Below are 12880 nucleotides of genomic sequence, written 5' to 3' on the forward strand. Positions count from 1 at the left end.
TACTTTTCATGGAAAAGTGCTCATACAGCAAAAACATTCCAGGAAATTAAACCAAGCTGAAAGCAAATAATCTTTGTAACTTCAGAGTAGATTCAAAAAGACAGTGTAGAAATGAAGTTCACCATCACAGTATGATAACTGAGGCTTTAACACAGATATAAAGGAATGACGAGTGCACATTTACAGCCTATACTGTAAACCACTGAGACTAGAAATAATAAGGTAAATTTTCATTAAAATGTGTCACTTCCCTGCTTCCATTTTCAAATTACTATCTGAAAATTTGAGCTAGGTGCTTGTCAAATAACATTAAAATAACTGCGTTCTCTGCAAGGTAATTTGCATAATTATTGCTTATAGCTATGCAACCACAGCCAGTGCCAGGTGTAAATCACATACCTTCAGTTGTCAGTGGATTTAATAAAGACTCTTTATTCACCTAACAACAAACTGCCTGAGAGCAAGTTGTAGTGTAAATTCCTTTGTGCTTTGGTCCTAGTCTCTTCTTGTTTTAGGCCTCATGCTCTGAGGTAAATATGTCAAAGTCAGACTCATTACTGTCAGGATTTAGTCAACAGCTATATATTGGCCTGTCAAAATTGCATGTTGGGGCCACTCAGCAGTGGGCCATTTAGAAATTCTCAGACACTAGTAAAGTACAAGCACAGGTTTGTACATTTGCCTAAGAGAGTGTCTTCTTAGTCCACAAGGGCTAAGTTTTAAGTGTACTTATGACAAAGTTATAGCAATGTTGGAACAACTCCTATCAATACTGGACTCAGATGAGCAGTCGTTGAGAAAAAAGATGAACCGCCCATTCTAGAAGAGTAAACTCAGTGCAAAAGTAAAATATTATTTTATGTATTGCCTTGATTGCACATATACATCTACCTCTAATTAAAAAGGCCCTTGCAAATGTAAAGTCTACTACATGTTATGGTAGATAATTAGCTTTAAAGCATCCAACATATGTGACAATTTGGCATTTTAATGAAAAATTAAAAATCTTTAACTATTTTTAATTAGAAAGAACATTATTACCTGCTGAATGGAAGCTTTACAGGATTAAGCATTAAACTGCAAATAGATTTTTTGAAACATAAAGATACTGGCCTCTCAAAGTGAGTGTATTGTCTGTTCATGCACCAGTGGCTAAAAACAATAAATTATTGTTCCCTCTTATCAAAATTTCTCAATCTACCATCCTATTAACTACTCATGGTTAAATTTTCTGTTCATCACGTGCTAAATTATCCACTTCCTCCAGAGGTGAAACTGAGCTGAAAATGTGAAAGTGAGACAGTCCTTAGGCTTCCTACTTTAGTGGCTTCAAATGACTCATCATATTGTGGCAAATGAGGATGGAAATACAATCTCTGGTGTTTTTGCAATGCTTTAATGCTTGAGGCCAACTGAGAACTTTTTTTCCCAATCTAAGGTATTAGGATAATTATTTTAATTATGCAGTCATCATTTTCGCCAAACAATGCACGCTACTTTGGAATCTCATCCAACTGGTTAACAAAATAGTTTATATTTGGAGCATTTAATAGGTAATTACTTGGTTGACACAGAAGACCAGCACTTATTCTCTATCAAAACAGAATAGTTACATATCTCACCAGTATGTTCATTATTTCAGTCTTCTTCACATTTTTGAAAAGATCTATTCAATGAAAATGTTGTTTGACAACAATAAATTGAGAACACTTCACAAAAATTGACAAAATATGGAAAATGTAGCCATGCAATTATGAAAGCAAGCAGATTCACAGCTAGACATAAGCCCAAGCAGTCACAGTGAAGCTTTAAAATCTCAAAATCACAGTACCCAAACCCCATCAAGAACACCTGTGCAAAGAATGGATGGGGGGAGGAAAGTTGGGGAAGAGATGAGATCAATCTGAAGTATGGGGTGGATTACATTATGAGGAAATATTAGAGAAACAGAAATTTGTTGTCAGACAGAATATACCCAGTGGAGCACCTTAAGGTTTATAAAATATCAAATTCAAAGTTACAACAAATCAAGATGGGGAACTAGGACCAAAGACATTAAATCGAATAAGAATTTTTTAAAGTAGACATTTTGGAACATATTTATTTACTAGGGCTAAAATTTTGGAATAATCTTCAAAAACTTGATGGTTAACCTATGGATCTTCAAATTATGAATGCATGTTGCAATGGAAGTGTTAAAGAGTTATGGAGATGGATTTTGACGGCTGAATATTATATTAACATTCTTGATGTTTATGTTTTCCTCTGTTTTAAAAAGTGTTACTGGTACAAAAGGTCCAGTAGTTATTTTGGTAGTGAACTAAAGCAGATGTTTAAACCCAAGCCTCCAATGACCTATGAAATTGTGTACTCTAATTGAAGAGATTATACCAGTTCATGCCACGGTTATTTGATACAGAATATAAACAAGAGGGTGTTCTGGAAATTCTTAAATGGTGCACTAGTATATGTATTCAAATGTTGCTGCACATTAAACAAATGCAAACAATTAGCTCAGCCACCCTTCAATGCAACTTGAAAAGTAGTTCTGAAAAAAATTACTGTTACAGTTCAATATTGCATCACTCTCTAAGCAAGAGACTAAATTATGAAATACGAATCAAAACTGAAAATTTATTAATAGCTATCCTCACTAGGAGCATTTGGGTAAGTCTTTGGTATTAAGAATCTAGTTTTCAATCTATAATTGACATCTTGGCTGACAATCTGTATCAAATGATTTTAAAGAACTCTTGGCACTGTGCCATTTAAAAAAAAAGTTATGTTTAAAAGAATCAAATTAAAATCACTATGAAGACAACCAATCTGGTTGGTTGAAGTTTTTTTTAAAACCAGACATTAGTAAAAAACATTGAATATTGCCTCAGTTCAAAAGTGATGTATGTTTGAAAAACCACTGTTCATTAAATATTATGTCACCTAATCAAGATTTGATCAGCACTTGATTTTCTGCCAAAGACAACTTAAAATTTGGAATTTTAATCATACTAAAAGTGAATATTAAATCAAAAACGACATGGCAGCCAAAATGACTTCAGGGGAGGGAGAGAAATGAGATTGAAGTTCTTTGACCCAGGACAAGAACTATTAGAATCTCAATGTGTTTCTCTAATATTGCCTACTTTTAAGACTCCCTGGATTTGCTTTCCAACTGTGCTATTCAATAGTCATACAGGTCTTTCACTAAAAACAGCTGGGATTTCGGTGTGCTTTCAATCTGTTGACCTCTTCCTAGCTATCAGGGACACCATTTTGCAATTCACTGAGTTAACCACCACCCCCACCATCCTGGCATCCTCCTCCAGCACCACCACTTTCATGTTGATGGCCCTCCTCTGGATTGGCATTCTACAAGCATTTGGGATTAAAAACTACCATAATTTACCTGAGCAAACTAATCTTTGGGAGTGATGGTTAACTTGCAACCTGGTGGGAACTAAGGCAATCTATCCCTTTCAACTACTTGACAGGCTTATTCCTCAACTTTGAAATTTGATGGTATACCACAAATTAAATTACCCATCTTGTAGATCAATCAACTGTTAATTTAACTTCTAATCATAAATTCATCACAACTAGCACATTTCTAAGGATCCAAGAAAGCACATGTTAAAAAAAGGCAGAAAACAAATGAATAAGTTCACTTGAATGCCATTTATGCTATTGCATATGGATTGTCTTGATTCACAAATGAAGGATTGGTGTGCACTTATTCAGAATGCCAATATTGTGTCTTATAGCAACTTCAACTGGCAAATGTTCTGCTGTCAATCAAACAGATGCAAAATTGTAGTGATTCAATTAATATTTCCAGAATACTGTATTAGCAGTTTCTTAGACTACAACGTTAATTCACAAAACTTCCACATTGTAAATCTCAGGCTGTTTTGCAAGTCAAAGTTATTCATCGCTAGAAATAGGTTGAAGAGCTTGTAGTTTTGCAATCTTCTGAAGAAAGTTCCTAGACTGAAGATACCCTAACATTTGAGTTTTCAGTTACATTCATTATTTTAATGAATAAGCACAAAGCAAAAAAAGTAGTTAGAAGATAAATGTGAACTTTATACAATATAGCTGGTTGAGATGGTTCTAGGATAAAATGTCACCTAATCGAAAATACTAAAAACCAAGTTATGAAACAATATTCCACAAAATGCTTTATTTATTTCTGCACTCTGGCTGCAGTCTTTACCACAGAGTGCATCTTTTCAGGAAAAAAATCTTATTCCATAACAACTTTTATGCATTCACATAAAAGTGCAATATATAAAATAATTAAAATACGTACAAAAATTGTGCATTGCAGAAGGAATCAAATTTCATGCCTTTTACATGAAATTCTGATGAGGGATTTGTGCAGGGTTCATATTACTGTACCCCAGAATAAGATGGCCAAAGGCAATCTGTGTCAAACATTGTGATTGAAAATTAAGACATTTCAGCTCAGAAGTATTCTATTTATGGTTTCTCTACCATGGATGAATGCATGCTATGATGTCATCATTTGGCAGAGCAGTAGTTGTTTATATACCTCACAAAGATGTCTCCTCACAGTGATTGTTGAAGCTATGAATAATGCTTTGGATAAGAAAAAGGTTATTGTTTAGTTGCTTTGTGCAAAACCACTATAAATCTCTGCTTGTGGTAATCTTTTTCAAACTGCAATTTTCCAGCAGAAGGTAACTGCCTATGAACTTCACAACCTTTTCTGTTGAGTGATATATTTCTGTTCCCTTCTAAATGGACCATATACAACATGGAAAAACACAGCTGAAAACATGGCAACGAACTGAATGATTTTGAAAAACCTAAGCTCTGCTGTTTTCTTTGTTTAAAGTAAAACATGTGTTACATGATCCAACAGCGATTATTGGTTGGTTAATTCTTTAGTGTCTTGTAAAGAAAATGCACATACAAAATTAAAATCAAAAATTCTTTAGCAAGCACAGGAATCAAAAGTTTGCTGACCATTTATGCTGCAACCAAAAAATATTGTTAGAATCCTGTATAGCCAGTATGAGTGGAGAACATGGTCATGTTCTAACTTTGAACCATATGCTGAACAATTCCTTCATATGCTGTATTGACAAAACAATTTTACTATGTCACAGATTCTAACATTAAACATCATCTTGGTGCCTGGTGATTATATGTCAACTCACCTACTACATCTAAATGATATGTATGATTTATGGATCCATAGGGATTTTCTATCACACATGTATAATTCCCCTTATCGGATGGAACAGCACTTTCCATAATAAGACTCCAGTGTGGAGGTCGAATCTGTTGAAAAAGCAGTAAGTTTTTTGAGACAAGTCTTAAATATACAGAAGTAAACTTAACAAAATGCCTGCATTTTTATTCATACATTAAGTAGTTATGAATTAAATGTCAAGATTTAACCCTATAAGCTTTTGCCTCAACTTGGTCTCTTGGAATTGAATGGATGGTGATTACCAGAAAAGTACATTTCCATTTTGGGCTCAATGGGCTATAACAGAAGATAATGCGATAGAACAGAGTATCCATTATGTACTGCTGCTGCTCTGCTATGGTTTCCTATTAGTTCTTTTGTAGGGTCCTATAGAATGTAGCTTAATAATGGATAATAATTTCAGTGCGGTTAGAAGTCAATCATCAGCCTAACCTTACTTCCCTTCCTTTGCCTTAAACTAACAGATATACATCAATAACATTATACAGGCAGCCAGGATATTAGATAATGTATCCAGTCATTCAATTCTTTTTCACCAGGCCAGAAATTCAACCAGGTATTGAATGGCAGGAGACAGAGTAAGGTTAATTGGGAGAAACATCAGAATGCTATCCTGAAGGGATCTGTGTAGTGCCTCAACTATTCATAACATTGATTAATGATTTATGCATTAGGATAGAAAGCCAGATATTTAGCTTAGCTAATAACAAGAAGATAGACTGCATTACTTGGGTAGAGTAGTCATGCTGTTAGACCAGTAGTCCACAAGATTGTCCAAAAGATATGGGAGTACAAGTTCAAATCACCCTGGAAGCTTCATCCATGGTAACATTCTTCTACCATTGGCAAATGATGCTCAGAAAATTGTTAATTTTAACCTTGAGAAGATTTTTGTAAACTGAAGGTATATAGGACAAGTATAACGTTAGGTCTCTTATCACCTTGGTGATGTAGGTGCATTGTGGAAAAGGGTTAAACGGCTAATTGGCCTACCCTACACATTTTATATTATGTATTCAATAATCTGTGCTATAAAATCAAAATGCTATGGATATTAGAAATTTAAAAACAAAGAAGTTACAAAAACTCAGCAGATCAGACAGCAGACAGAAGCAGAATTATCATTTCAGGTCCTTGACTTTTGACAGGTAATGATCTTTCTGTTTCCTGACTTGTTAAAAGTAGCCCACCTGTGCTTGGAAAAAATGACTTATTGTAGAGCTGACCATCGTGCTTGTGGATAGAAAATCCCAAAGTAATGGATAAGAAACAGGAGCAGAATTAAGCCATTCGGCCCATCGAGTCTACTCCACCATTCAATGATAGCTGATTTTTTTCAACCCCATCCTCCCGCCTTCTCCCCATAAGCAATCAAGAGTCTATCAGTCTCTGCCTTAAGTACACCCAATGACTTGGCCTCCACCACTTTCTGTGGCAACAAATTCCACAGATTCACCAGCCTCTGGCTGAAGAAACTGCTCCTCATCTCAGTTTTAAAGGGATGTCTCTTTATCCTGAGGCTGTGCCCTTAGAATCTAAACTCTCTTACAAATGGAAACGTCCTCTCTATATCCACTCCATCCAGGTCTTTCAGTATTCAGGAGGTTTCATTGAGATCCCCCCTTGACCTTCTGAACATTGAGTAGAGGCCCAGAGTCATCAAAAGCTCCTCCGCAATACATCATGTGCATTACAAAGCAGAAAATGCCTCAAAAACTTAGCCGGCCAGGCAGCATCCATGGAAACAGAAACAAAGTTAACTTTTTAAGTCAATGATCCTTTGTCAGAACCAAAAAAATGAGAAAACTAACATGTTTTAATTGCAGAGAGAAAGCAATTTTGTTACCTAGCAACCCTGGCCTCCACCCTATTACAGAAATTTGCTCTCCCCCCGCCACTCTCCACAATTTAAGACATGCTTGTTTTCTCACTTTTCCAGTTCTAATGAAGGGCATTGACCTATGTGATTCTGTTTCTCCACAGATGCTGCCTGCTATGTAAAGCATACTACTGCAGAAACATGAAACAAAACACTAAAATGCTTCAGATATCCAGCAGGGCATACAGCATTATGGGGAGTAAGATAAAAAGAGCTGCTGAGCTTTTGTCAGAATTGATGAGAGATAAAGCATACCTTTTGCAGCCAAAGAGTGAGGGAAGGGGAACAACGAACGAGTAAAGAATCAAAATTTGGGTCTTGGTGTCGTCAGTGTCATTAGAATCATTACTGACAGCTGGAGTCCGAAATAAAATAGTGGTCATAATTTGACATTGTTGAACTCAATATTGAGACTGGAAATTTGAAAGTCGCTTGGAAATTTAATAACATACAACACCATGAGTATGCACTTTTAGCCACTTCAGATATTGTATCAGTCTGTCAAGGAATTTAAAATTAAGCAATTGTTTTGAATCCAGAATCAGACTAAGTTCAAGAGCAGATGCAATATCAACAAATGCACCTGCTTTCTCTGCTATTTCACATTTTATTGATAAACTTTATGCTAAGAAATCAGTAGGCAGATAAAAGGCTATACTTGTGTTTTCCACACAATGTCTCATTCATAGTGTGAGGTCCATTCTGTCAGCTTCTCATTATGTGAAAACAATTTTCAAAGTGTTGAGAGATAAGGACCAAACTGCCATAACTACACTGCGATATCTCCAGAAATGAAAGGTTCCTTTACATCTTGAATAATTTATTATGTGTGAGTTTTAGATACCAAATTCCAATTTAGATACAAATTCACAGAACTACAGCAACCAAACATGCTTCATGCACAGTCTGTACAAGAAAAACTTCACATCACTGTTCTTTTCCAATAAACGAACCAATTTTAACTTGTACAGACCAGACTAAACATCATCTGTGGTTGTCTCACGTATAGTAGGTTTGACGCCTGGTGCCCTCCTTTATTTGATTTATGACTGACTTGACACTCATTGTTGAATGAGAGACTCTATCTTGCAGACCGAGCATTTGGCAGATGCTAGGTCCTGTAGTCTAGCAGTTTAAAACTCAGTGCACAGAAATGCAAAAATCCTCCATCTGCTTTTGTAAACAAAGTTCCTTATTTTCTGGTGTTTATAGTACATGGGCGACATGTGAAAATCAAATGCAGTATAGTGTCCAGAAATATAAACAGTTCTGGCACACATACAAACGTGACACAGATCATGAATTCTAATGCTAAGGCATCTACTTCATGCAAAAAGTGTGTCTGGAAACTTCACTAAATGTACTGTAATATCATAGCTATACAAACACCACCATTGCAAGGCTGACCGATGAACAAAGCTTCAGATTGTACATATTGTTTACTGCGCTATTGCTAAGAGAAATACTTCAAAGTATCACATGATGTTCATAGCAGAAGGTTTTTATATATTTGGGACAATTTTCAACTTTGCAGGATTAGAATACAAGTAGCAATGGGCTGCCTGTTTTAAATCCCCATCTGACATTTTGTTCCAATAAGCCAATGTGAAATCAGAAATGGGGTACTACTGGCAGCTGATCTACTTCTGGCAGCTTCCAGTTCCAGTGAATTCAGATACTGGCTCAACACCTTGCCAAAACATTACGTAGAGGCCAGTTACACCCTGGCGTTGCAGTACTGGAACTGTAGTATGTGTGAGGTGCAGTAATCAAATCTGAGGCCACCTTTCATTCCAGAGTGGATGTAGAAGTTTTCCAGATGATTTTAGTACCCTAACAGAGAGGGTTAAAAGCAAAAGGCAGACTCAAGGTTGGGAAAGCAGCAGTGTCAATCATTTACTTAAGTGCCTGGATGGGCTGACATAGCCCTGGTCTTTTTATTTGTGATAGCTGGAAAAATCTCTGATTTCTGTTTGCTGCAGACTGCTTTGTCTGAGAAACAGCTCCCAATTACTCCAGTGCTCCCCCATCTTCTGTTAATTTTAACTCATCTGAAACATCCACCCGGCATTTTTATGGTAGCCCACTCTCCCCCAGTCTTAACAATTTTATCTTGGTGTTCTAATTCCTCAATGGCCCCTTTCCTCCCGATCTTTATTACCTGTTCAGCAAAAGAAATGCACTGACTTCATTTTTCTTGTGCATCCTTTCTTGCATCATTGCATCAAGATTCTCTACCACCCCGATCTTGCATCAAGCTACTCCACCCCCTTATCCTTCTTGAAACCAAACTCTTTGATTAAGCTTATGCTTCCCCTCCTACAACCACCTCCTTTGAATAAAGACCCAATTTTTGTTATGTTTGGTAAAGCAACTCTTTCCACATTAAAGACGCTTTACAACTGAAAGCCACGGTTGTACATGAGCAAGACACAAACAAAACTGTCTACATTAAAAGGCAAAAAGCTGTGTGCACAAGTGTGAACCTGCTTGGTCCCACTGTTTCTGCCAAGAGTATAAACCACTGCATTGAATCCAGCCAAGTCACCTACACCGCAAACCTCCAGCAACATACTGGTTTCCCAGATGGCTTGTGACAATGTAAATTAATTTTCAAGATTTTATTTTATATTGAGCTACTTTAGAGGCTGATATGCAGAAGGTTCTTCAGGAAAACTGAGAGCCAGTGCTCATTTTTGAATGTAATCACTGTATATTTATAAAGTCTTTGGTACTATAAATAAGAGAAATGGATCTTACCTTATATGAACCCATTCGATATTCAGGTTTGAACTCACGGCCATTTTTTAACCATCGCATAGTTGGTTTTGGGTTTCCTGCTGCTGGGCAGCGAAACTTTACGGTGTTGGCTGCTGGCACAGCATGCAATCTCTTTTCCATCTTATTAGGCTGAGTCCAGTATGGGGGACCTGATTCAAATAAACACCAATATCACTTTAATACTACTCAAAAAATCTTCCTGTAGCAAGTAAAACATCATTCAATTAAGGTAGGGATGGGGGGGGGAAGAGAGAGAGAGAGAGAGGGGGGGGGATGGAGGGAGAGAGGGATGGAGAGAGGGATGGAGGGAGGGAGGGAGGGAGGGAGGGAGAGAGAGAGAAGAAAAGGAAACCAAGCAGATCTATAAAGAGTCCAATATTGGCAAACACTGTAAGGCTAAGTGCAAAACAAGAAATTGTAACCACCTTCAGCTGCAGATGGTTGAAGATATCAAAATAGTGTCTGCTGCACCTCAGTCACCTGACCTTTTACTGGTTAAGAGTAGAGCTTGGAAAAGAAAGACCAAGTCTAGGCCACTAGCTTGCGTGAGGCAGGAGGAACAAAAATACCTTGATATAAAAACAGGTCCACTAATTGGTTACTGAAAACCTGAAATAACTGATTCTACGATGTATGACATGCTTTGCACATCTACAGATGGGGGCATGGTTTGACTGGTTTGGCCAGGAGTGCTAAGTAGCCATTTAAAGGCTTGTTTGGAAACTAAATCAGGTAGGAAAATGATCTCTGCCAGGTTTTCCTGGTTGCCTGTTCTCCCAGTTTTCCCATCCCCTTAACCCACAAAAGGTGTCAGAAGCAGCTTGCTATGACTTCACCAGACTTGGGATGTTAAAATTTTCTCTGAAAATCAAGTTACAAAACTAAAATAGCTGAGTTCCCAATTCTAACTTGCAACTATAATTAGTATTTTGCAATAAAAAATGATCCAGTGGAGCCAAAGAAAATTAACAAATGAACAAATGTAGTAGCTGGATGTAAACTATGGCCATTTTCCCCTCTCTTAGAAGGGAACCAACGGCTTGTTGCTTGTTTCATGTTTTGATTTTCCCTCCACATTGGTAGAAATAAAGGGTCGATTTAAAACAAATACTTCAGGTTTTACTAGAAGCAGTAAACCTCATGGTACAGAACTTCTTTTGGAAGACACTATTTTCCATTGATGTGCATATTTCAAGCTGTTTGGAGCGAGATTCTAGAGATGTGCCAGACTACACAAGCTCCAGAGTAAAGAGGAAAGCATTCAAAATACAGGCATGGAAACTGGCTTCAAATTCAACACCTCTAAGCACACAAATGAATGAACTCCAATACTAGAAGACTGCACATAGCTAGATATCTGTAAAAATAATTCAAGTCACAGTTTACTTTTCATTTACTTTTTGCACTCTGTAACTTTATGGGCTCTAGTGATTCTTTTAGTCACAGAACGTACATTGCACAATCAATTAATACATTTTATTCAAGAATGGCAGTGGAACTTGCCATCTCCAACCCCAGACAAAACCTCCCCAATTTTTGTTCATTTGTAAACTCTATTAGCCAGAATCAAGAGATTTCAAATATGTCCTTATCCTAATAAATGGAAAATCTAGTTTGTTTGCACATTTGTTTTAATTTACGTGAAATTCCATTTCTAACTGCAACCTGAACTTCCTGAAATAAATCAAACTAATGTGGAATTAAAAAAAATAATTGGCTTAAACTTGACCTTATTTCCATTTCCTTTTTGGACCTCTTCCTATACTCTTCCTATTACAATAATGAAGGCTTCTATTTTACAGTATTTTCATCATTGGCAATGAATTCAGGCTAGATCATTAATGGCCCAAAATTTTGACATTTTCTGATTTAAATTTTTTTCGTGGCTTTTGTTCTTCTCTGAGGAAACTCAGCAAAAGGCTTACATGCGCAGCAATAATGCAAATCGAAATTACAGTTATTTGTCGTGAGGAAATATAAATAGCAGCTTCTCCTTTATATCGTTATAATTGTTTGAAGCATAGAAAATCTGACGAATAATTTAAACTAACATAATTTCAGGTCATTCAGTTTAAGTAGATGCCAATAAGGCAACCGTATACAGGTTCCTGTAATGTTAGTAAGCTGGATATTCCAAGGGCAAAGACTTGATTGACTACACTTGAGAAACTTATACTTACACAGAATTGACTGTTTGAATTGTGTATGACTTATTTCTCTTCCCAGCTTCACCACAGCTCAACAAAATTTCTGCATTGTTATTCTTTACCAATAAATACTTTTCTATTTTGACTCATGGTGTTTTCTTAACTAGAAATCAGGTTACACTGTGCACTCTTGACCAACTGAATGTACACATTGTCAAAACTGTGCTGTATCCAACCATTGTACACATATTAAATATTAATTTGTGTTCTTGCTTCCTTGCAGACATAGATTTACCATTCAAATGCTTAGTTCATATTAACTTTGGGTAAATGAATGTTTAGTAACATTTTTCTGTTATAAAATTGAACAAAGCCTGTTTGTGTATCTAAATTTTAATTGCTGACTGGTGAATATTTCATCTGAAACTATTTGGCATTCCTTCCACATTTTCTTTTTACACTTTCCTCTTGTAATATTTTGCTAGATCTGTGTGCAGGCATCCCTAAACAATATTGCTTGTTTTATAATTTAATTTCAGCAACACATGCATTTCAAAAACACTTCTAAGTTAATTCCTGCTACACATCCAAACATGATATCCCCCTCTTTTTCTTTTGAACTTTCCCCCACTCTTGCCTTTAGTAGGAGCACAAGTGGGAGCCCAGCAGTATGTTCCAATTTCAGTACATAAACAGTGAAAAACTGCCATGCAGAGACTGTCTTGGATTTCCTCCCCATCCTTGTGGTGGATGAAAGAACACCTTGCGTTCATTCATTGCCACTCTAGCTATGCCTGGAATTTACACAAGTTGAGATCTTTGAAGTTGAACACA

At 36.6% G+C, this 12880-nt stretch overlaps 1 protein-coding gene across 2 annotated transcripts in view; it reads right to left on the bottom strand.

Annotated features, from left to right (window-relative positions):
• The window catches only part of LOC127576950 (fibroblast growth factor receptor 2-like), a 78118-nt gene that overhangs the window by 34591 nt on the left and 30647 nt on the right, over positions 1-12880 (bottom strand). For both annotated transcript variants that reach the window (XM_052027776.1, XM_052027775.1), the window contains exons 5-6: positions 9879-10048; positions 5184-5307 (exon numbers count right to left, since the gene is read on the bottom strand). In XM_052027776.1, coding sequence (XP_051883736.1) covers positions 5184-5307; positions 9879-10048 — 294 coding nt within the window. The remainder of the gene's footprint in view (positions 1-5183; positions 5308-9878; positions 10049-12880) is intronic.

The sequence above is a fragment of the Pristis pectinata genome, chromosome 12 (assembly GCF_009764475.1).
Source record: "Pristis pectinata isolate sPriPec2 chromosome 12, sPriPec2.1.pri, whole genome shotgun sequence".
In the NCBI taxonomy this organism is placed as follows: domain Eukaryota; kingdom Metazoa; phylum Chordata; class Chondrichthyes; order Rhinopristiformes; family Pristidae; genus Pristis; species Pristis pectinata.